General features: G+C 40.8%; 1 protein-coding gene across 5 annotated transcripts in view; it reads right to left on the reverse strand.

Annotated features, from left to right (window-relative positions):
* Positions 1-25,092, reverse strand: part of ANLN (anillin, actin binding protein) — a 41,597-nt gene that overhangs the window by 2,862 nt on the left and 13,643 nt on the right. For 2 of the 5 annotated variants that reach the window (XM_088653944.1, XM_035129541.3), the window contains exons 2-24: positions 22,464-22,617; positions 20,547-20,813; positions 19,490-19,830; positions 18,645-18,849; positions 17,090-17,280; positions 16,862-16,969; positions 16,183-16,288; positions 15,870-15,986; positions 13,813-14,033; positions 13,453-13,604; positions 12,789-12,936; positions 12,275-12,410; positions 11,570-11,752; positions 10,252-10,381; positions 9,224-9,272; positions 9,076-9,132; positions 8,019-8,057; positions 7,764-7,785; positions 7,246-7,358; positions 6,315-6,368; positions 2,961-3,047; positions 1,603-1,710; positions 1,073-1,245 (exon numbers count right to left, since the gene is read on the reverse strand). In XM_088653944.1, the coding sequence (XP_088510070.1) occupies positions 1,073-1,245; positions 1,603-1,710; positions 2,961-3,047; positions 6,315-6,368; positions 7,246-7,358; positions 7,764-7,785; positions 8,019-8,057; positions 9,076-9,132; positions 9,224-9,272; positions 10,252-10,381; positions 11,570-11,752; positions 12,275-12,410; positions 12,789-12,936; positions 13,453-13,604; positions 13,813-14,033; positions 15,870-15,986; positions 16,183-16,288; positions 16,862-16,969; positions 17,090-17,280; positions 18,645-18,849; positions 19,490-19,830; positions 20,547-20,813; positions 22,464-22,617 (3,161 nt within the window). Of the gene's footprint in view, positions 1-1,072; positions 1,246-1,602; positions 1,711-2,960; positions 3,048-6,314; positions 6,369-7,245; positions 7,359-7,763; positions 7,786-8,018; positions 8,058-9,075; positions 9,133-9,223; positions 9,273-10,251; positions 10,382-11,569; positions 11,753-12,274; positions 12,411-12,788; positions 12,937-13,452; positions 13,605-13,812; positions 14,034-15,869; positions 15,988-16,182; positions 16,289-16,861; positions 16,970-17,089; positions 17,281-18,644; positions 18,850-19,489; positions 19,831-20,546; positions 20,814-22,463; positions 22,618-25,092 lie in introns of all 5 variants that reach the window. The other 3 variants (XM_088653946.1, XM_035129542.3, XM_088653945.1) reach the window with 2 other exon arrangements.

Below are 25,092 nucleotides of genomic sequence, written 5' to 3' on the forward strand. Positions count from 1 at the left end.
GTCCCGATCAGCAGTACCTTATAACCCTGCAATAAGATCCAAAACAATAGTAATAGCAAAATTCCCAAATAAACCTCATGACTGGATGAAGAATGCAGATATTATACCTGCTGTCCAAATAAAGGAATCCAAATTTAATTGGAAAGGAAGTAATATGCCCTGATCTTAGGAAAATGGGAAACTTAGGCCAGCCTCCCCTAAGCTGGTGCCTTCCAATGCCCATCAGCCCTAGGAAGCATGGCCCAATGGTCAAGGATGGCAGGAATTAAAATCCATCAACTTCTGAAAGGCACTGGGTTTGGGAAGGCTGCCCTAAGGCATTGCTGATCGTTGGCGTGGCACAAAGCATCGCAGCAGGGGCCCAACACCTTCTGCAAGACCAAGACACCCACAAGACTCAGCTCTTGTGTGAAGAGGTTGCGTCAAATGGATAACTATAGTGCACATTATGGGATATGGTTTAATGGACACTTGCACCAAAATAAATTGGTTTAATATTTAAGGTGTTTCAAGACTTGGCTTTGCACCAACTGACTAGCATCACTACCTGTAAGGGTGACTTCCTACAGGGAGCCAGCCCCCATCATCCTGACGTCCACCTCACACAGCACAGGGAGCAGCAGTGGGTCTAAAGCAGCCAGGGGGGAGGGGAAAGACTCGGAGGGAGAGAGAAACCAGTGTGCGGAACAATGGGAAAGCTCAGGGGCGGAGAGATGCAGGCCAGGGCTCAGGGATGCTGGAGAGCCCTGCCACCGGCCGCTCAGGGAAGAGACTGAGAGGGCATCACTCCTTCCTGCGCAAGAGTAAAGGAGAGCACCGCGACGCAGGTCAAGGGGAGGCGTTTTGGGGTGCCCCGACTACTTTGCTGGCGTAAGAACAGACGTACGCCATTGCCGGATTCTGATTCGGAATGAGAGGTCATGTTTTCAGCTGTCTCTGCACTGTAAATACATTGCACAATAAAAGTCTATAAAGACAAACTGGACTCAAGCGGAGTTACTCTAGAGTAGCCACGACGACCCTCTTGACACTACCCATCCAGAAAAGATTAAAATCAAGCGAGTTAACTTACTTGGTAACACAGAGCGTGTCTTTGCATTGACTGACTAGCGTTTCCTTGTCATCCTCTCTCTGGGGCCTAACCGTAATGAGCTCAAAAGTGTTCGGCCGAGCACAGAACTCTCTGTTAGCTGGTTCGATCTGACGATTAGTGCAGTTCGCCAGGTTTATTGAGCCCATTGGATGCTGAAAGGAAAAGAAAAAAAGCAAGTGTTCACAACACAGAGAAATAAGGAATTTAAATATAGCATTTCAGTCTCTGCCTCAATGTGGAGGATTTAATACTTGACAGGGTGCCCATAGCTGCCTCTGAAAGCTGCACAGGAAGATGTGATGTCATTCACACCACTTAGTCTTTTTAACAAATGTTATAGAGCAGTTGGTCTAGCCACAAAGCAATGCTGCTACAGCAACACATGGATGTACCCTGAATTACTGTAGCTGAAGTAAAGCCTGACAAAAAGGTCTCAATGTTGCAGAAGTTCAGGCTGGAACAAAATCTAGACAGCCTCTAGCTTAAGCACTTTTTAGCACAATAATTACCTTGCGTTTTTCGTCATCCGGATAAGTCCAGTAGGAGATGCAGTTTCCAGAAAGAGCGCACCAGCGCCGATGCCAGGCCCCAAAGCCACTGACATCTTCGAACATAGTCTGGAGAGAGAAAGATCGCTGAACACCAGTGCTATTCCGACACATTTCTTAAGTCCAGCAGGTTTCCTTGAACTTTTAGCAACTGAAAACACTGCAACTCCTGTTTCCACTTTTCTCTGCCCACCCATATATATCTCAGCAAGTATGCCCACTCCCACTCTCCCAAATGGGCCTTGAAGCAGCCAGCACTCCACCGCTTGCGAATATCTAGAGTTTCCATCCTGCTTTTTTTAATATAATCTGATAAAAGGTACCATAAAATCACAATACACACTTCTAAAATTTATGGTATTTTCCTGTGGCACGTCTAAATACTTTACTGCGTCCTTCAGATAGTGCCTTTCTTAAGATGTAATCAACGCAGCACAATTCTGACATACAGAGATTTTCCTATCTTGGGATTGTCAGCCGTTTTATATAGCACATGGTGCCATCTGCTAGATCCAGCAGTAACAGGTCACCTAAACTAATAATTGTGGACGAACAGCCATGATCACATTAATAACTGCTTTTAAAGGACTTTTGAAAGAAGTCTAGCCCTGCTGTGTTAAGCCAGAACGTAAAGAGTCACACAAGGCTTACAGAATGGTTTGTCATGTACATAAGCTTTTATTTACCTTATATATCAGGATAAACTTCTAAGGACAATTCTAGAATTTCACTCCAGATAAAGATCAGCTTGACAAGTGTGGGGGTGGGAGTGGGAGTGGAATAATGAGCTTCATCTAACCAGCACGCTTAATTCTACATACAGTGTTATCCTGCCACATTTAGGTCACCTTGGGATAGACTAGGTAATCGAGCTTTTGTTCCCCTTCAGTTTACCTGATGGATTCAGCAAGTGAATAGCTCTCACAAGCCTCTCGAGTTTCTATACCAATAGTTTAGGAACGTTCACCACTTTGCAAGTAAGTCATGTTTTACTGCCTGTGCAGCTTTTCTGACTGATGTATGGGGGGAAGCTCATGAATCTGACCTTTAAAGAGTTTGTAAGTAAACCAAACGTGGTCTTTTTTGGAATTCACAAGGGTACATATTTTAAAGGTCTAACAGCCTCTATTTGCACCCTTTCTTTGCTGCATATTTTGTGATATAATATATCTGCTGGGGTTCTCTCACTAGGATACTTGCCCCAAACCTTAGCCTTGGCATGCAGGAATTCTCATTTTATATGCCTATTTTTTTCCATCTTGCCACCAACAGTGTGTGCATGTGATATAGATCTGTACTTGCATTCACTGATAACTTACCAAAAAACCTCTCTCTTCCACACAAGAATCTATTTGACATTTAATTTTCAGATAAATATGACCTTCCAGGGGAGACAAAAAAGGAACCTGAAAAATAAATAGATGTTAAAGCGAAATACAATTCTTAGAATCTTCCAAGTCACACCTCATGAAGACAAAAACCACATTCACTTGTGAGCATCATTAATGCCAGATATAGCACAACATTATTCACACATATTTCAGCTGAACATTTGAATGCTTAGATTCCAGAAGCTTTTGAGAAGAGGAAGTTGTCTCTGGCCATTTAATGGTCAGTGGCTGAAGAAAACCAGAAGCAAGGCTCCCTAGAATTGCCACAAAGCTGGAGTAAGTCAGGGAGTAAGATGGGAAAACATTGCCACAAGGCTAGACATGGCTGTTAAAATACACATGCTTCAGTAAGAAGAATGCTGATTTATTTTACCAAGTTTAGCAATACTGTTTTTGGCTTTTTAAAAAGTAAGCAGAATATTTTACACACATGATTTTCACCCTAGTCCTCAGCAGAGACACTTGTACCATGTATACATGCATGATTGACTTAGCAACATTGCATCCAATTATGCTCCTGGGATTATCCAATGTGTGCTACAATATGCACTCTTTTTAGGATTAAGGGATCCCACCTATGAGCCATTGGGGTGGGAAGAAAATACACACACCCCGGCAGATGCAAAAAACCTTCAACCAGCAAACTTGAGGTCTTACAGCCTAGTTTTTTTCAAACACAAAACCCAATCATACTGCGGTGGTGTTGCTTTTTTTTTTTTAAGAAAACCTCACTCATGTTAGTTGTGGTATTGTGTATTCTTATTATTGGATAGCCAGTACAGCCAAGTAACATCCAAAAGCAGAGAAGCCATCACCTCCAGCAAGACTTAAAACACAGCACAAAGCAGTAAGTCCACTTCTCCCAGGAATACTGACAGCACACTTGAAGGACCCAAACAGGCTTTCCAAAGTTTGGTCATGTCACTACAGCCAATTTCAGTAGATATTTTGTACATATTCAAAAACCAAATGAATAGCAAAACAGTACAGCACACCCATTTGTTGCTTTTATGAAGCAACATGACAACTCCAAATTCAGCTCTGATAAATCAGCACATTTTCAGAAGTGAATTTAATAGTATGCTTTAACTCTTATGTAAATACTGTATGGTATAAGCAGAGATATGCAAGACAATTGATCCAAGAGCTTCAATTTGGTAGCTTGTACAGTCCTACCTCGGGTTACAGCCGCTTCAAGGTGCGTCTTTTCGGGTTCTGCTCCACGCCGAACCCGGAAGTACCGGAACAGGTTACTTCCGGGTTTTGGCGCGCATGCATGTGCAGAAGCACCAAATTGCAACCCACGCATGTGCAGACGCGGGTTGCGAACGCTGTGGGTTGCGAATGTGCCTCCCGCACGGATCACGTTCACAACCCGAGTGTCCACTGTACTCGGAACACTACAATTCCAGATGCAGATATGGCATTCCTATATACATTTTAGAAATATAGTAGTGAATTTACTTTAGTCCCAAATGTATTGCACATGCCATTCAAGACACCAATGGGTTTGCTTTTATGCACACATTTAGAATAATCTGCATTCATGCACAAAGAATAATTTATGCCGTTTCCCCCATCTTTTCTTTCATTTCGAATGAAGCACTGTAAAATGAAGCACAGTCTTGTAATAACATGCCAGGCATGTTTTACAGAGTCTATATATCATACAAGTGACTGATGGTTTATATCCAGTGGAATTTGCATCGGATGTCAATTTTATTTCTGCTTATAACAAAAGCTGGCAGACTTTAATAGGTACTGGTAGGTAACCTCAGTCTGCAGTAGTAACAGGAAATGTAGATATAAGTGAAGGTAACGGATTGTCGCAGAGTGGTCAAGAGGCTAACCGCTTCAGAAAGCAAGTAAGTGACAAATTGTTCTATATGCCACTAAAATGCAATATGGTTTGCACACCTACTTAAATGTTCCTCTTTTTAATTGTGATGTCACCAACACCAACAAAGAAAGTTCTTCTGCTATAAAGGGTAGGCCAAATCCTTACAGGCTTGCATATCAATATTTCCTTTTTATTTCAGCTTCAGTAATTTAACTAGATTTTTTTTTTTACACTTACAAAACAAAGTGCAGAATTCAGCCAGTAAATCTTGGTAAAATAAGAACTACCCCGAATTTCAGCAGTTATCATTAAAGCATTAACTGGAATGTAATGCTACATTCGAATCCCTGCGACGGGGTGAGCTCCCGTGGCTCAGTCCCGGCTCCTGCCAACCTAGCAGTTTGAAAGCACATCAAAGTGCAAGTAGATAAATAGGCGGGAAGGTAAACGGCGTTTCCGTGCGCTGCTCTGGTTCGCCAGAAGCGGCTTAGTCATGCTGACCACATGACCCAGAAGCTGTACGCCGGCTCCCTTGGCCTATAGAGCGAGATGAGCGCCGCAACCCCAGAATCATCCGCGACTGGACCCAATAGTCAGGGATCCCTTTACCTTTTAATGCTACACCTGAGCATGCTTTCTGAAACCCTGTGTTACACAGGTTTTCCTTGAGAGTGCATATATATAAGATCCCCTTGGTACAAGGACAATGAACAAGTACCGGTAGTACCTGCACAAGTGCACTGAAGGTAATAATGGACTGCAGCCATCATTTGTAGCAAACACCAAAAAAGCTTGTGCCAAAGTGATACAAGAGTAATTTATTGGGAGATTCTGCACCTGCTATCCATTCTCGTTTTGACAACTTAAGGTATATTTTTAATGCCTCCCAAGTTACTAGCCATACTTCTAACACCAGCTCTCTAAAGTAAAATGAACAGAACCTGCTAATACTGCAATTTACTCTTACCTTAGTAGAAACTAGAAAGGTTAGCAGTGTACTGCCCAAATGTCAGAAAGGTGGGTTAATGAGATGAGAAAGTTAAATTTTGCAAATTTTACAGTGTCCCGCTTTTAGCTTCTGATTAAGGTAGAGGGAAAGCCAAACCAGAGCTTCAAGCCAGAAGGGATACACACAATGCTGAAAAATGAGAACGCCTCTCAGCAAAACAAGTTTTTCATGAAACTGGCCGCTATTTACATAGCCAAGGAAGTTTATACACACAGGATAGTGTGTTCAAAAGTCAGGCTCCCAGAGATTTGCTTGACACGCAAAGCCCCACCTGACATTCTTCCTAAAAGTTAACTTTCATTCATCAAATCTCCAGTTCTGAGAATCTTAATGTGGTCCTTAAAGAAGCATGTCAGTGTAGCAATGAGCAAACTTTAGTGACAAGACATAAGCAGCATGCACTGGGAACTGTTTTGGAAGAAAACATAGCAACCTTATCTTGGAACAAACTACCCAACATCTCTTTTTCTTTAATTCCATAATTTATCTAGGAAAAAAGAAATGAGCAACGCTGAATGCAACTAAAGCAAAACAAAACGGAAAAGATAAAAACAGCAGCATAACACCAATTATGTGCCTTGCAAGATTCTGTTTCAGCTTTTAAGCTGAACTTCAGAGTGACATACCCAACCTAAATTGCTGATCAGTTTCCTACTGAAAGAAATGAAGCAAGTTGCAGAAATGGTTCAGTGTACTGGACAGCCAAGGTAGAGCTGAAACACACATATGCTTACAAGTGAAGCTCCTGCTTCATAGTATGTATCAAATGTGAAATTTAGTTTCCCAGTTCAAGCTCCTAGTACAGTGGTACCTCGGTTTAAGAACCATCAGGACAGCTAGTGTGGTTAAGTTGTGCATTTGCATTTCCAACTACTAAGCACTGCTCAGGAATGGCCAAGAAATCTTAAATAATTTCTAAGACCTACATTGACTCGCCTTTCCCAGAAGTATCTGTTTTAAATACCATTAGGAATCAATGATAAAGAATTCCACCCCTCCCATCCTCAGGATACTGTCTCCTAAATGGACAACTATTTTGGAGACATTTTAGGTCCCAACAAAGACTATTACTTAATTTACAGCACAGCCATGTAAGTAATAAAGCAATCATTATGTAGGTGTTGAGTATTTTCATGCATGGATAAAAGCATAGAGATTTACTCAGTTGCCTACAAGGGGCAAGAAAGTCGGGTGGCAATGCAGGGAGGCACTAAGCCATAGCTGTCAAGTTCTCCCTTTTTTTAATGGAAATTCCCTTATGCTGCATAGGCTTCCTCGCGAGAAAAGGGAAAACATGACAGCTATGCGCTAAGCTAAAACTACGTTCTGAAATATATTGAAAAAAACAAATCAATGTTGATTACCTTGTCCAGCAAGAATCTGGTACTCCCAACTGAAGATAGGGAAATTGTGTGTGAACCAACAAGAACAAAGTTACTTGTGCGCACAGCATTGGGTCCACATGGACTCGCCATGACTGTAAAGGGGGGGAAAGTACAGTATACCTTAAATTTAAACATACCTATAAAGAAAAAAAACTTAATCTAACCAATTAAAAACCTCTCTCTCAACTAAGGAGGAATCCCTTATTTTTTAAAAAAATGTTGCCAAATATTTGTAGGCAATAAAAACTGTAGATGGCTAGGACCCTCTTAGAAGAGGTATTTCTTCTCCTCTCAAACAGGAACAGCAGCCTTTAAGATGATATCTGTGGCAACATACAAAAGCGCCATCTACAGACAAAACTTATTATAAATATATTTTGCTTATTTTTATTTATTTAGTACATTTATATACACTGCTTAATTATTTGCTTTTAGTAGTGTACATAAAACAATTCATGGCAAATGGGACAATAAAGCATAAAAACAATGAATTTTACCTGGTGTGTGAAGGTTGCTCTTCTGTCAAAAAAGAAACACATGGAAACAGGTTGTTAAAAGAACATTTTACACAGTGCACTTGATGGGGAGTTGGATCGGAAAGGCTGAAAGGCCTTGATCATTTAGGGAACAGGTATGGTAAAAGCAAGTTACTATGATCTCTAGCATGATAGTATCTTGCTAGAAATAGCAGCCTTGGTCACAGGTAAGTTGTGCGTGTGTCAGTTCTAAATCATTCAAATATTAATACTTACGGCAGTAATAGAAGTCAGCAATCTCTTTGGAGTAATAGCCTAAAAGATTAGAGAAGAGACAATAAATGACAAATGCACTCTAAATGTTATATTCTATACAGGGCTGTTAACGACCTCACAACAAAAGAGCATCTAGGTTTTAAAGCAAGGTCAACAAATTAGCGAGGTTTGTCAGCAATTAGCATCCAAAACAGATTCACTCACACACACACACACACACACACACACACACACACACACACACACGACAGTGCTGTATAGAAATACATACTTCCATCTGCATACACATCACAATTGTGGCCAGCATTTGTTTGGAACCTTCAGGTTATTAATTTCTCAGGGAATACATTTTTAGAAGTGCAAGCAGCGCATATTGAAGAAATCGGGTCCAGCTCCGGGTGAACTTTCCTTTCCCACTCCAACAGCGTGATCTACCATCATGTTCCGTTGGAAAGATTGCAGGAGAGGCGGGCAGGTGAAGACCACCTCAGAGTCTGCTGGATTGTCCCTCCCACTAAAGGGTCTTTCTACTACCAACTGTGGATTGGAGTTGCTATCAGAAGGATCCTGAGAGCAACTCTACAAAAGGAACAATATCCTCCACTTTGCTTAAAGCACTCTACACTACTTCAATCATTCACAAAATTTGTCATGTTCCTGTCACATGATTATGAACAGGCCACACTCTTTCCATTTTTAAACAACCCTGCCACCAGCCGACATGGCTGCAGTATAGGGCACTGAGTTACAATCTGAATGACATCCACAGACAAGTGACAACAGGGCATCAAAGAACCAAAAAGAGGGGGGAAACCATGTACTAGATGCAATTATGGAAAATATTCACAGGCAGTAAAATTTTAGAGCCAACATTATGCCGTGCAAGATGAGTGAACTTAAGTTATTCAGCTGAAGCACATCAAGATTTATTCTGCCATCAGTTCACAAAGGCAGAGTAGTAAATTTGACTATAATCTTAATATGCTTAAAGAACAACATTTTTGTTTTAAAAGTATATTGTGTCAAATTGATTTGAAAAAGTGTTCTTTCCCTTTACCTTTGACTTAGCTGATTTTTTCCTTTTATCGACGCCTGTGGATTCTTTTTTCTGTACCTAATAAATGAAAGAGAGATGTTAAGAGTCCATTGCACCCCCCAAGTGTTCTCTCAAAATAAATGCCCATCGAAAGGTGAGAGATACATACCAAGCTATAAACTTCAACGTTTATCTCAAAGTCACTGGCCACATCTTGCCTTTAAAAAAAATGGGAGAAAGGGTTAAATTCAATTCCTAAGTCTAATACAGTTTCCAAGTTTTACAAATCAAATAAATCGCAACAGATGCTGTGGTAGCTCCTACTGTATCTATGCCTGTCTAAGGGCCACAAAAAAAGCAGAGGGCAACCTGAGGCAGTCCAGGGCTCCCAGGCAAACAGCTTGACAAGTATGTCTTTTCCTGATTGTCTTACGGAACGTCAGGACTAGGTGTAAGCCTGTAAGATTTTGGAAGACCATCTTAGGTCTTAGCTTTCACTGCTGTATTCAGAGCTCTGCTGCTCTCTCTCTCTCTCTCTCTCAAGCATCCCCCAACCAAGATTAACTTCAGACTTCTGAAGCATATGGGATTAATTCTTTTCTCTCAAACTCCTGTGGAAAGCTTAATAAGAGTTCAAAATCAACAGCGTTTGTCAAAAGTGGGCTTGAGACCCCTGCCATTTTACTTTAGGCATGTAGGAACCACTCCCAAACTAGCAGCCCAATATCAAAGACAGCTGTATAGCAAACAAGTAAGCATGTGCACAAATATCGAGCTGCTATTTTTCTCCAGCTGGAACAAAGCAGTGTATTTTGGAGTGCAAGGGCACCAGAGACAGCAGTCCTGCAGTTTGAGGTGTGGGAAAGACAGGCAAGCACTCACTATTTTCTTATGCGCCATCCTAATACTGGGAAACAGCTAATCTACTGTTTCCCAGTATCTGAAAAGAGGAAGACTGGGTTGAGGTCGAAGTGAGGAAGCAACATCCATTCTTTTTGGAGGAATAAAGTGTTCCTTAAATGTGCTTTTGGAGCTCCAGAACTTTATTTTTTGAAGCTGCTGGTGTGTTTTTAAGCTAAGCTTTGTTCTTAATGCTTCGTTGTGATTGTCAACAGCTTTGGAGGGCACAAATGGTTAGCAAATAACATTGTTATAAAGAAGAATAAAATTAAGTAGTTAAACAAATAAAGTACTTACAGCGTAAAAGTAGTAGTGAAAGTAAGAGCATCTCCACCATTCAGGGAACTTGCAGTACTTGCTAACGGTGTAGCAACCATGTTTTCTGCTCCTGCTTTTAACATTATTACGTAGTAGTAGTTTGCTGTTTCTGTGAATAGTTTAAGCACTCTCTCGTAATCAGTTTTACAAAAGCAGTGAACAAAAGATTAAAGAACAAAGTGGTTTGGCATTTTTGCCTCCAATCAACTTATTGCAGTTTAATGTACCTATGTTTATTTTTAGGGCTTGTAAGACAGTTGATTTAAAAGGGGAGGATCAAGTTTCACAGTGATTTAAAGATTTTGTAAAAAAAAAAATTCAAAATGGAAAGTGGTGTGTTATTCAAATGAAATGATGAAACTCAGGGAGAAGCTGGAAGTATTTTAGTCAAAACTGCACACAAGGCAAGATCACAAAAGTTGCAATCCTATACCAATTAACTCAGAGTAAGTCCACTGAACACAAGGGGACTGACCTCTAAGGAGACATATATATGCTTGCACTGCATGTCAGCCTATACCAACCCAAATATTCTGTGGTAGTTTTTTGTTTTTGTTTTTTTTTTAAAAAAACCATTATTGTTTTCCTAGCATTTTCCAGGTGCTCCTTAATTTCACTATATTCACAGTTCTGGGAAGTAGTCAACCAAAAACTGTTTTGTTTCAATGATTAGTACTTCTAACTCATTAAAGCACTTCTGCAGCAACTACTGGCTTCTTCTGCTACTGCCTGTCTTCACTACTATTGCTGTTGCTGCCTTCACATGACCAATCTAGCAGCAGCGGCAGCAGGCAGCAGATATAAGGCGACAGTAGTAGGTGGTACCTTGAACATTAAAAGCAGCTGAAGTTGCTTAAACACAGTGATTAAAGTGTACAATGGTTTCAGGAATGTGGGGAAAGCGATCTAAATATGGAAAGAGCAGGAAAGCAAGAGAACGGTGGCAGAAAAAGGAGGTATAAAATTGATTATTGGGACATAAACTGCCAATCACTGGAGAATGGAACGCAACAGAATTAATTTGGGGAAAATTCAACTAGGAGATTTGGGGGTGAAAGAGAAATGTTGCTTGATCTGCACCTTAAGAAAAAGGAGAACTGCAAGCACAGAATGCTTTGCCACCTTGCTGTAAGGAAAGGTAACTCTGCTCTAAAATTCCAGTTCAAATGAAGATAGACTTGAGAGGCTTTCCCAAGAGCAATTAGTGAACTCATGGAAGATGTGACCTGCAAGCCAGAGACTTAGCTGCTACACTAAACCATAATTCCAACCACACAAGCACAGCAAAAGGAATTACCTGGTTTCTGGACAGTGCTGCATACAAAGTCTGCTTTTAGAGGTAGGCGCATTTCTGACAGAGTAACAGAGCCCCTGGATGGAGAAACTCCACTAGGCATTGAATCAGCTTTAATCTTCTTGCTTTGAGATCCTTCATTTTTTAGTTTGTTTAGCTCTTCCAATAATGCTGTTCTTTTTTCAGCTGTACAAACATAAAAATCAAAGTAGTTTCTATTGCATATATGTTTCATAGCCAATTACAAGTTTTTTTCAAGTCTCAGGCACATCTCACAAAATGTTTAAAATAGAATCCCATTGTTGGATCAAAACCAACCTCCATCTAATGAACTCATTTCAAACAGAAGTCAGTTAGATATAAGAAAAATGATGGCCTTAAGGGTTTGCTTTCAGCAGGTGATATTCAGAGGTAAATGGAGGCTTTGGGCAAGCCAACATTCATTCACAGAACTAGCCTTCATAAAGTTTTAGGATGTTCTTAAAGCCATCACCACAGGGTAGCAGAACATTTCATATATCAATTGCACATTGCTCTAACACTTTCTTCAAATCTTTTATGCATGGAAAAATTAGATGAGGTAGCTTATTGCCGAAGAATCACTTTGAGTAAAAAAGAAAATGCTTAATACACTCTAATGTGGTCTTTGGGGTAATAAAGCCTATTATGTTATTTACATAGAAAGCCATCTTTAAACAACCACCATACTTGCAATGAGAAGTAGTCTCTCAGCTTCTGCTTCTTCTTGTGAACCCTTCCCATGTTCCTCATCAATACAACAGTTTAGAGCTTGGCTGGCTTGATGTATTACTGTTTGTTGCAGATTGATTTCATTATTCAGCTCCTAAACATGTAGTCAGATAAGTAGACTTAGTAAAACCTCAAACCATTATTTTGTCATATCCACCCTGAAGTTTCTCATCAGCAATTTAGGCTGGTGCAGACATAGCTCTGCTCATGTTATCCAGTTACAGGATTGGACTGCAGGATTATACACTCCCTCCTTATGAGTAAATTCTCTCAAGCATGGACAATCAGCCATAGTTAATTTTAACCTGTCATTCAAAAACTATGCTGAAATCCAAACTGCTAGTTGCCCCAGGTAATTTCATTTTTACTCCTGAAGTATGTATGTTGGCAGTTTATAATCCTTGTAGGAAAAAATTTAATGGATAGAATGAATAATCAGTTTTCTAGGATTGGAAGGCAGCATTCTAAGCACCTGTAATTTGCGTTTGATGTTAATTTGATCAGACGTTCCATTCCTTTTCTCCTCAAGCCTGGAAGAAACATCTTCTTTACGAACGATCACTTGCTTTATTGAAGGACGATCTATTTCTTTAATTCGCTGTGATCGATAGGCATCAATACTTCAAAAGGAAAGTTCAGTTTTAGAAAGATACAGAGCAAAGTATTTGACCAAATGAAGATAAGTGCAGAGCAAAAAAAGATTTACAACAGAGATTGACTCATCCTCACCAAATTGAGAGGCACAACCAGCTTTTAGGCCCACCCTTAGGGAGATTATAGCAATGTGGATTTCTTCAAAGACACAATGATGGCTAGGGTCAATGTTTCTGCTTTTCTCATGAGGACATTTTCCAGAAAGAAATCTAGATTAGCCTTAGATCAAGCGTGGGGAATATCAAGTCCAGGGGCTTCTCTATCTGGTTCCCGAGACTCTCCATAAGCCACACACACAATACTGGCTTTTTCATCTCCCACCATTGACATCTGAATCCAGCCCTCTGCAGAAGGTTGCCCAGAAATGTATGTAGCCCTCAGGCTGGAAAATGTTCCCCACACTTGGCTTAGCTGTTTTAGTCCTCTCTCTGCATTGTACTAAAATTTAAGAGGCCGAATAGAATGCTTAGCCGAGCAGTTACCTGTACAGAAGATTGCGCTCCTCTGACATGGACCCAATGCTGCTTCCAGATTCAGTTCTGCAAACAGATGTTCTTTGAAACTTGTTGGACTTTGGACTATCATCACTTGCATTGCTTCCCTCATCAACTAACTTACTAGGGGATGCAAAAACCTGGAAGAGAGGGAGAGGCATAGATCTTTGATCATTGTATGTGTAATTAAATTCTGAAGAAATACAACATGTTATAATGAAGAGAACTTGGTTTTACTATCAAACTGAGCATTACAAGTTTGAAGGTGTGTTTCCCTCATTTTCTAGAATTTGAGTCATGACAACCTGGGCATACACAAATAGCATTAAATTAAGCATCTGGACTTACCTCTGGACTTGCAACAGACTCTGTTAAAGGTGTCAGGAGGGACATTGAGGAAATATTCAGTGGCTCCTGTTCATCCTCACAATCAGCTTCCAAGGTCATACTCATCTCTTTTTTAAGTTTCTCTATGTCAGGCCCATCCTCTTGAAGAACTTCATCAAAGATGTCACTTATCACCTGTGAACTATTCATTTCGTCATTCGCTTCAGTCTTGGGCTCTTTGTCTGGAAAGTAAAACACACAAAGTCTTTTTTTTTAAAGGTAAACAGAAGCCTCCACATATTGACTAGGGACAGGAGGGACCAGAAGATTGTTGTTACTATTATTATTATATATGATAGTTGCTGTTCTCTCAAAAGTGACTCAAAGTGGCTTAAATTCAGACCAGTGGAAACAAACACAGGCAACAAAGTCTAAAAACATATCTATACAGTTAAAAGAGGAGTCTTAGTGACCTTGTGCCCACAAAAAAGGCCACAAATATCTGAAGAAACCCTTCAACTTAAGGGCCAAAAGCCTGGGTAAAGAGGAAAGGTTCAGCCAGGTTCCTACAAATAAATGTGACACCAGGCATGCCTTCTTGGGGGAGAGCATTGCATGAGCAGGATGGCGAGGCACCACTTGTTCTTGTATCACCATCCTCCAGACGAAAGACAGGCCTCAAATGAGCCTTTATAGGCCAAAGCGGGCATTTTGAATTGAGCCTCGAATAGTAGCCAGTGCAGTTGTTCCAGAATTGGCATTATATATTCAGACCATCTTGCACAGGTCAACAATTTGACTCTCAAATTCTGCACCAACGGAACTTTCCGGAGCATCTTTAGAGATGGTCCCACATATAACATATCGCAGTAATCGAATCTAGAGCTTGCCAGAGTATACACAACAGAAGTTAGGCTGTACCCATCCAGATAAAGGCACAGCTGGACCTTTAACTCTAAGCTGATGGACAGTACTCTATGCCACCAAGGCCACTTGACCCTCAAGCAACAGTAATAGCGACAGAGAGAATGTAACTCCATCCAGACCAGGCCACATCCCATCTGTTTGTTCAAGAGAACCAATTAACTGTCTCAGTCTTGTCTGGATTAAGTTTCAGTTTATTGGCTTTCATCCAGTTCATTACCAAGGCAAGAGGTTAAGCTAGCCCATACATTGTCACAGCTGCAAATGTAAAGGAGCAGAGCTGTGTGCCATCAGCATATTGTTGACAATGCACTCCAAAATTCTGGAGGACCCCTATTGACACTGAATGCCGACAGCCTTTTCCCCCTAACTTTCCTTCTTTGTTATGATAATGTTAGTGCCTTTCTTCACACAAATACTAAAAACGGGTCCAGTGACTCAAGTAAGTTTTGTTTTTATTTGCCCTCCCCCACGAAGAGTGTGGTATAAACTTATAGAATCATAGAATTGCAGAGATAGTAGGGACCCAAAGAGGCATCTAAGTCCAACCCTCAGCAATGCAGGAATTGCAGCTCAAGAATTCAGAACAGATGATCATCTATCCTCTGCCTTAAAACCTCCAAGGAAGGGAGTCTGTTCCACTGTCAAACAGTGCTTACTGTCGGAGCTTTAGTCCTGATGTTTAGTTGGAATCTCCTTTCTTATAACTTGAATCCATTGGTTTGAGTTTACCCTTCAGGGAAAGAGAAAACAAGCTTGCTCTATCTTGCATAAGACAGCCCTTAAATCTGTATCTCCTCTCAGTCTCTTTTCCAGGCTAAACATATCCAACTCCCTCAACTGTTCCTCATAAGGCTTGGTTCCCAGACCCTTGATCATCCTGGTCCCTCCTTCTCTGCACACCTTCCACTTCAAACTCATTCTTAAATTGCAGTACCCAGAACTGGATACAGAACTCCAGATGTGGTCTGACCAAGGCAGTTTTCCAGACATGCATTGTCACCACATAATATTTTCCAATCACTATCAAGGAGCCTAGCTGCATGTTAAAGACCATCAGTGGTTTAGGGCACAAAATTTAAGCCAGACAACCTATGAAGCACAAAGCCTAGATAACTAGACCAATTTAGTATAAAGAATTAGGAAATACAAACCTTTCTGTTCCTCAGGAAGTTGCTCAAGGTTTGAGTTGGAAAGTGTTTTTACAGGAGTCTGTGGTGAAAAGATTTTCAAGGGACTGAGCTCTTCTGTCTTTTCATGTTCTGAAGTGCCTGTAAGTTTCCAAGGAATAAGTTACTTAAGTAGAGCAAGCAGTTATTAAATAAAGTTCATAACTAATCTATGTTATTGTAACCTTGAAACATAAATTAGGCTTCTATCAAACAATTTACTAATAATGATTCAGACTTATTCTTTCATGTTCAGATAACTTTACCATGGAGCAGATTTATCATAGAGCATTCTTACCAGAAGTTATGCCTTCTACGGCTATCTCTACAGCCTTTTCTTCAGCTACCTGTGAGTTGTCATCAGAATTGGGCAGGTGCTTTGAGTTAACCTGAACCAAACTCTCCTAGAAAAGTAAGATAATTCAGACCTTTAAAGTCGTCATCAGGGTACAGTGGTACCTCGACTCACGAATAACTCTACTTACGGAAAATCCGACTTACAAATAAAAAAATTAGCGCACGCTTACAAATTTTTTCGAAATCCGAAGGCCGAATCGGGCCCTTGCCACTGCCCTCCCAGCTGTCAATCCGGCCATAGGGTCAGATCGGGCCCTTGCCGCTGCAGCCGGCAGCTTCCCGCCGCCCCTCTCCACCTGCCTTTTTTTAGGCCCCGGAACGAATTAATCCATTCCCAATGCATTCCTATGGGAAACATCGTTTCGACTTATGAATGTTTCTACCTACGAATGTGCATTCGGAGCGGATTAAATTCATAAGTAGAGGTTCCACTGTATATTCGACTGGCGTCCAATTGGTTTAGTTGTATTCAATATTACCTGTTCTTATTTTCAATATTTTGGAGGATTTTTACTGTATGTTTTTGATCTTTGGATGAATAGTGATTTAGAAAGAAATTTAATAATAAATAACCTAAAGCAGTCTTACAGATTCCCTTACAAGAAGTTTCAATATGTTACCGATTTTGTTTCTGGGTGTTTTTTTCTGGAGTTCTCTTTTCTTTCAGCGCTCCACAAATTGCCCCTGTCAAAGCGGCCTCTGATACATGCAAGTTCTCTTTCACGTTCCTGAAAACATTCAAGACAAAAGTGGATGCAGTCTCAGCTTATGCACTACAGCTCCAACAGATGTCTAATATTCAAGTCTAATCATTCCATATATTCTTACAGACAAGTAGAAACTCATACCTGTTTGAGCTGCTGTGCTAGACTAGCAGTAGAAGATACTTCATTCTGTCTGAATAGTCTTTCTTGGATTGTCTTTGTATTTGGAGTAATAATGGGAGTCCTGTGTCCTCCAGTGATAACAGGACTTTGTGTACTATGCTCCTGGCAATGCTCTCCAAAACGTTCCAGAAAAGGCTTAATCCCTGATCCTCCTAGAAGAACAATAGATTTTGTTTCATTAATGAGTTAGGTTCTTCATTATTTAGAAGTAATGCTGAAGTGTGGCATTATTCTTTTCTTCTTCATACAACTATACTAGATTCCATATTTGAACATGTTCTGATGAGAATCGGGGCAGTTAAGCAGCACTTCCCGAAAGGCTATTATTATTTATACACATAAGCATCCTTCTGCAGCAGTATCCAACTAAGTCTCACTCATAACCCCATTGAAATTAATGGTCTGAAGTTAATCAAGCCCATTATTTTTAATGGGTCTACTCTGAGTAGGACTAGGGTTGTCTACAGCCCTTTGTATCCATCCCAAAACCTTTTAATACAAAAGATCCTCATTTTGCAACTGTGGTAAGGTACACAAATTCTCAATCTCGGTCTCTGGAATCCCTAAGAGATGAGCTTTCCAAACAGAAGTGCTTTCAGGCTGTCGCCCATGGTTCAACGAAAGTTAGCTTCATCCAATTTAGATCAGAAGGTCAGACACCCATAACCAAGTGAGAAAGCAGATTTACTGTAGAAAATACTAAGCTGCTTAACATTTTTAAAACTTTTATCTGGAAATGCACAAAATTTTCTTAAAAGCGGCAGCCCAATAATATAAAATACCACCATGCAGAATCCAGACATTTTTATTGGCAGAAACCTAATTGCACAGGCTGATGGAACTGTGTGAAACTAGTTTTGAATAATGCTGATAATTATTCTTCATTTCCAATTAAAAAATGGAACCTTTTAAATAAGTCTTAATTCTTATGACAAAGAGGTCTTCCAGCACAGTAAAATAAAAGAATTTAAGCAATCCCAAATCAAAAGGCATTACTCCAGAGTATGTTCAAATTACCACACCAGGAATTGCTTCTAAATAAACATGCCCTGGATCAGAATAGCATAAAATAATAGGTGGAGGTAGAGAAATTAAGGGGTCTGACACACAGTAGCATGGAGGCTACATGGTGCCAATACATTTGAGTACATTTCAACAAGTCATCTCTTAAGTTGCCATCAATTCATGTGTAGAACTGCATGAAACTTTACTCATTACCAAATACCATATATGCAGACAGAGGATCTGTTTATTTAAAGCTCAGTTATCACTTTTGCAGTTCTTTAATACAACTTTAAAACATTTTAAGTGCGAAGAATGTACAAAAAAAATATTTCTCATGACTTAACTAAAACTTTGCACACAGTATATTCCAGGCATGCTTAAACCGTTCAAATTTCACTCCGACATGGCCATATCACTTATGTCAGCTAATTGCAGAAATCATTTTCTATACAAAATTCTAGTTAAAATCTCTAAAACAAATGCTGATTTAAATAATGGTGCATCCCTTCACCTGGTGTGGCTGGTTTATCCTTAGAATCAATTTGTACATGTGTTCCCTTGATTCGCTCCTCTTTGGCAGAAAGTGGCTGAGATAATGCAGGTTTCAATGGTGGTTTAAGGCTGGCCTTTTCCTGAAGCAGTCGTTTTGGTACCTCAGTCTCCTTAGAATGATTGATAGTTGTTCCTGAAGATTTTGCTATGAAATTATTAGTTCCCTGAAAGGGGATTAGAGAGAACAGTTAGTTGTCACTCTCAGCTCAAAGACAGCAAAGATGATTATCCACCTAATTTTTTAATGTTGCCAATGGATTTCCCAGATGCAGCACTAGCAATTGTGGAGTTGCTGCTCTAAATAATTATACTAGGATAGCTAAACAAATGCTTCCATCTCCTCCACAGCTGTTTTTAATATCACAGATAAAACAGTCATTTGCAACAGGGATCAGTACTTTGCATCGTCTCTGTAATATCTCTATGTGCATTTCTTAATACTTGCCATTTACAAGAGGATCTCAATACCTGGTGAAGTATGCTTAGATATGATTTTATAATTGACACTTTTCAGCCTACTTTAACTTTTAAACATGTTGCAATTGTTCACAAATTCCCCAAAGCCTGACTCAGATTAGGATTTTGCTAGATTTTGATATCTGTTAAGGATTGCACTCTACAAAGTCATATTTCCTTTCCTGAAACTGCCACTTCTATAGCACCATCTTAAATGTGCCAACTCCTAAAGTAAACTGTTTTCAATGGGGCCAATTCCCTAGGAAGGGTTGCGAGGCTACATCTTCATATTGTCAGTCTCTCCACTGTATGATAGAAATAAACATCAGATTAAATATGATCACTTACCAATATCTCAGAGTTTGCCGACTTATTCACAGATGGCTCAACAGCCCTTTGCAAACAGGATGCAGCATCCTGCTTCACACTGTCGCTATTGATTCTACCAGATGCTCCACTAGTAGTGGACAATTTGGATAAACAAGTCGTACCAGGCCGTTCTTGTGTATTGTTTTGCCTTGCAGATGGATGACTTAGGTCATTTTCCCAGGAGCCAATTGTAGCAGCAAGGTTAGCTAAACGGCCTCTTCGACCTACTGGGGTATCAGTTGTAAGGGGAAGTTGTTTGGGTGGGGAAATGACGCATTTGTTTGATTCAATAGGAGAAATACAAGAACTTTCAGACAAATCTGAAAATTAAGCAAACAGAGAAGCAGAGTTATGGAACTATATGACACATGCCTATTAAAGCAATTCTTACTAAAAAAAATACCAAATGAGATAAAAAAATGTTCTGAAGCAAGCCAGAATGCCCAACTACTTCTAAACATTTCTATAGCCATCACCTGTGGAATATTACAATAATCCACAGAGCAGAAAGGCTACTTTGTTCTTTGTCTCACTTGTGGGGAGGGCAAGAAGATGTTGGGAACCATGAGAGAACTCACACTTCATACTTGACCTATGTACCAGAGGATCCCATGAAACTGAATACAATAGATATAGTGCAGGTTTGTGTAACGACCAATGATTAACCTGTGCTAAAAGTATGGGACAAACTTTCACAGTTGTCTGCATCAAGTAAGAATCGCCTCGAGGCGATCAGACAATTTTTTTAATTAGTTGGGAATGACAGCTCCTTTTCCTTTCAAGTAATTGGTTCATGGTATGTGACTAGTATAGCTACTTATGGGCAGGCAAGCCAAACTAGCTTGAACCAGAAAACAACTTATTTCCCCACCCAAGGAAAACATTTTTCATATATGAAATTGAGATGTATGGATGCCTGCAATTAGATATCTCTTTTTAAACACCACAATGGCATGAAGAGATACTGAACTTTCACTTGCTTATGTCTTTGCAGATATTTTTAAAGCTATGCATATCATGCACAATACAGACATACCATTGTCCCAGCAGCGTCGTTGTTCAGCCAGCTTTTGCATGCGTGTTTTAACTGAAGCAACAGGAGTTTGCTCAGATTTTGCATCCTGCTCTTCAATCTCAATGGAGGGGGCAATAATCTGAGAGGTAGGAGCTGTTTCAGAAGCAGCATGGTCCATTGAAGAAGAGTTAATTGGATACCTATTCTCTGAATTAGAAAGTGGAATATCCGCATTGTCCGAACAACGTCTTTTGGATGGTGATGGCTTTGTACTTGCCTTTGCTGTATCTGTTTTGGGAGAGAAAGAGGATCAGTTGGGTTGGCTTTTAGGCTAAAGCTACACAATGGCAGTAAAGTCAGTTAAGAAGAAATTTAAAATTATCAGACAAGAACAAAAGTTCACACTCCTTTTATTCCCCTCCTTAGACAATTTCCATTTATTACAGTATCCTCCTCCTTTAAAAGGTAAAGGGACCCCTGACCATTAGGTCCAGTCGTGACCGACTCTGGGGTTGTGCGCTCATCTCGCATTATTGGCCAAGGGAGCCGGCGTATAGCTTCCAGGTCATGTGGCCAGCATGACAAAGCCGCTTCTGGCAAACCAGAGCAGCACATAGAAACGCCGTTTACCTTCCCGCTGTAGCGGTTCCTATTTATCTACTTGCATTTTGACGTGCTTTCAAACTGCTAGGTTGGCAGGAGCCGGGACCAAGCAACGGGAGCTCACCCCGTCACAGGGATTCGAACCGCCGACCTTCTGATCAGCAAGCCCTAGGCTCAGTGGTTTAACCCACAGCGCCACCTGGGTCCCCCCCTCCTCCTTTACCTTGCTTTAAAAATGATTTATTGAGTCAAACTGTCTGAACACTGCTTAGAAATTCTGAATACTGTTATTAAGTAGTACATAAATACTATGAATCCCCGCGACAGGGTGAGCTCCCGTTGCTTGGTCCCAGCTCCTGCCAACCTAGCACTTCGAAAGCACATCAAAGTGCAAGTACAGAGGAACCTCGGTTTATGAACACCTCGGTTTATGAATTTTCGGTTTACGAACGCCGCAGACCCATCTGGAACGGATTAATTCACTTTTCATTACTTTCAATGGGGAAGTTCGCTTCAGTTTATGAACGCTTCAGTTTATGAACAGACTTCCGGAACCAATTACACCCATGCTTCGGGTTAAGTACGCTTCAGGTTGAGTACTCCACGGACCCACCTGGAACGGATTAATCCACTTTCCATTACTTTCAATGGGAAAGTTCGCTTCAGTTTATGAACGCTTCAGTTTACGAACAGACTTCCGGAACCAATTGTGTTCATAAACCGAGGTACCATTGTAGATAAATAGGTACCGCTACAGCGGGAAGGTAAACGGTATTTCCATGTGCTGCTCTGGTTCACCAGAAGCGGCTTGGTCATGCTGGCCACATGACCTGGAAGCTGTACGCCGGCTCCCTCAGCCAATAACGCGAGATGAGCGCTGCAACCCCAGAGTCGGTCACGACTGGACCTCATGGTCAGGGTTCCCTTTACCTTAAATACTATGAAACAACTGAAATAAACATGTGAAAGGTTTGTTTACATGGTATTTGTTACACTTTAGTTCCAGAATTTAGCCCCATAATTAACTACCGTAAATTAACTACCGTAATGTTTATCATTACTAGATATCAATGTCATTTAGCTACTAAGTGAGAAGCAAGACAACTGGGCAAGTAACTTAATAATAATAATAATAATAATAATAATAAATTTTTATTCATACCCTGCCCTCCCCAGTCAAAACTGGGCTCAAGGCAGCTGGCTGACACCAGTAAAATTTCATTAGGACGTAAAAAAAAGAAAAGAAAGAAAAATAATTAAAATACAAGTTTGCCCACACAAAACCCTGTACACCTGAGTATAATCACGCACAATCTCATGCAAGTAAAAAAATACCTTCTTCGCTAGGCTGAAGCGGTTGGTTACCAGCTTCTGACAAAGGTTCTCTGCTCCTTTTGGTTTGTGTTGTAGGCCGCACTCCTGCTGTGGGCCGCCCAGCCATCTTCTTCTGCAAATTTTCCCTCCTCGCACGGGTTCGCTCTAGAAGTTTCTAAATATTACACAAATATTATGGATAAGTTGGTAATGGGACTGCACTGCTTTCAGGTTGTTAATACAATCAGTTCCTTGATGAAAGTGGGATGTCAACAAGTAGCATGTTAAATTTCTGTAGCTTCCTACAAAGGCAGTCTCTGTGCATAAACCAACTGGAATGTCTTGTTAGTTGTGTTCACTAGCAGACTACAAAAATGTTTTGGAGAACCTGCAACAAAGAAATGTCTAGTGCTTGCCACAAATGCTCAAACTGCACAAGAGATACAAAAATGTTTGTGCTTGAATTGCAAGTCATAAGGAGTGCAACTAGCTGTAACTGTGACACCTATCGTTTTTTGAGTGACAACATTGCAGGTGGCTCTTATTCACACAAAAAATCTGTGTGGACGAAGGCAAATCACATGCTCTTAAACCCAGCTCACTATTTTATGCTGTATATCATTTCAGAATATTATTGTTTTTAATAAGTGTGTCCTGCATGTTATCCAAAATTTGGTAGAAGGTTGGGTCAGAAAGATTTAAATACAGAACAAGTACAACCAGCAGGGGGAAGTATTTGCAAAATGAAGGAATTTTCCAGTTCAGGAAAGCAAGGCAAGCTTGTGGGAAGGGTTTTTCTCAAATTACTAGGAAAGTAAAAATGGCGGCTTTAACGGTTAATCCTGGTCTACTTGCATGTTCAAGACTATCCAGATGTGAGATTGAATAGCAAATATGTTGCAATGCAATAGCTAAACAATTGAAATTTAAAGCTGGGAAGCCTGCCAGTCACATTCCATTTGGTTCCATCAGCTTATTACGGTACTGTACTTCCAAGTATTTTAGTCATTAAACATCAAATGTCATTTATTAGGAATTTTCAACTCTATGAAACTGGCCCAGAACTGCAGAGCTGAAGCAAAGGGACACTCTGGCCTCTGCCACCAACTACGGGACTAGTGTCCCAGGGAAAACATCACAGCAAGGAGAAAACCAACCTGGCCCATCCACCAACCAATTAAGAAGCATCTGCTTTCCTGCAAGAAAAGACACTCAGCTCCAACTGCCAATTGCCCTGGGACATGCCGAGCTGGAGGGAAGCATGCTCTGGACCAGGCATCCCCAAACTTCGGCCCTCCAGATGTTTTGGACTACAATTCCCATCATCCCTGACCACTGGTCCTCTTAGCTAGGAATCATGGGAGTTGTAGGCCTAAACATCTGGAGGGCCTCAGTTTGGGGATGCCTGCTCTGGACCTATCCATCAGTGAAAGGCTGCTACAGTATGCATTTTTTGGGAGGGGAAGGGTTTGTATTAACGTAAGCTGTTGCTTGTAAGCTGTCTTGAAGATGATTTGTTTGAAAAATGTGGTATAAATATTTAGAACAAAAAATGCAGCTTTCTAGACCTTCAGCAACCCTATACTCAGGACAGTTGTAAATACAATACAATTCAATTATCAATCAGAATCACTTGAAACCTACATAAATAAAAGTAGCACTGCATCTCAAAAACACTCATTTCTTTATTTCCTCAGAAGCCCCTGGCTGACTAATGATCATAAAAAAACACAGGAGGTCTCTGTGGCTTATGGAGCCCAAACTGCTGGGATCTGAATATCCAAAATCAGCAGGCTGTTTCATAACCCTAGAAGCAGTGGCATTATTTGGTCTAGGTGACTAGCCACTTCATGTGGAAGTAGGCCAACATGTTGAGCGTAGAACCACTGGCGGAGGAACCATCGGGGAGGGGGGTTACCATCGTGGCCACCTCCGGACACCTGCCACGCATCCCCCCACCGCGCCAGGCATCACCCCCCCGCAGGCAGCGCACCATGCCCCCGCAGGCAGCATGCCACGCCCCGTCTGCTCTCTGTCCCCGGTGCCAGAGCATGTAGCTTCACCACTGCGTAGAACTGAAGACAGAATATGATGCAGAAATGCTCCCTTTTTGCTTCCCTTCCATTCAAAGTTTGCCCATGGTGATACGTGCAAGGGCACAACTTTCTCCATCTCTTTTCTACCACCAGCACCTCCACCCCTGAACACACTCATCCTGCTGCTGAATTGGGACACAGGGCAGAAGAGAAGAGGCATAAAGGCATAAATCTTTGCATGTACCCATACTGATTCTCAGCTAATCTGGAGAACTGTACAGATTACAAGAGCATAGGAGCCTGCTGGATCAGGCCAACGGCCCATCTTGTCCAGCATCCTATTCTCACATGGTGAGATGCCTGTGTGAAACTTGCAAGCAGGATTCAAATAAAAGAACATTCTCCCCTCCTGTAGTTTCCAGCAACTGGTATTCCGAACCATTACTGCCTCCAGCTGTAGAAAATAGACATCATGGGAACTATCCACAAATGTGCATTATTAACAAACTCTAAATGAGACCTATAAACAAGTGGAATGCATCAACAGTACTATATATTCAAGCATGAATTAAAAGTCACAGTGTGCAGACTGCTGTACAATCCTTACCAAATCC

This window comes from Zootoca vivipara, chromosome 11, assembly GCF_965207765.1.
Source record: "Zootoca vivipara chromosome 11, rZooViv2.hap1.1, whole genome shotgun sequence".
Taxonomy (NCBI): Eukaryota; Metazoa; Chordata; class Lepidosauria; order Squamata; family Lacertidae; genus Zootoca; species Zootoca vivipara.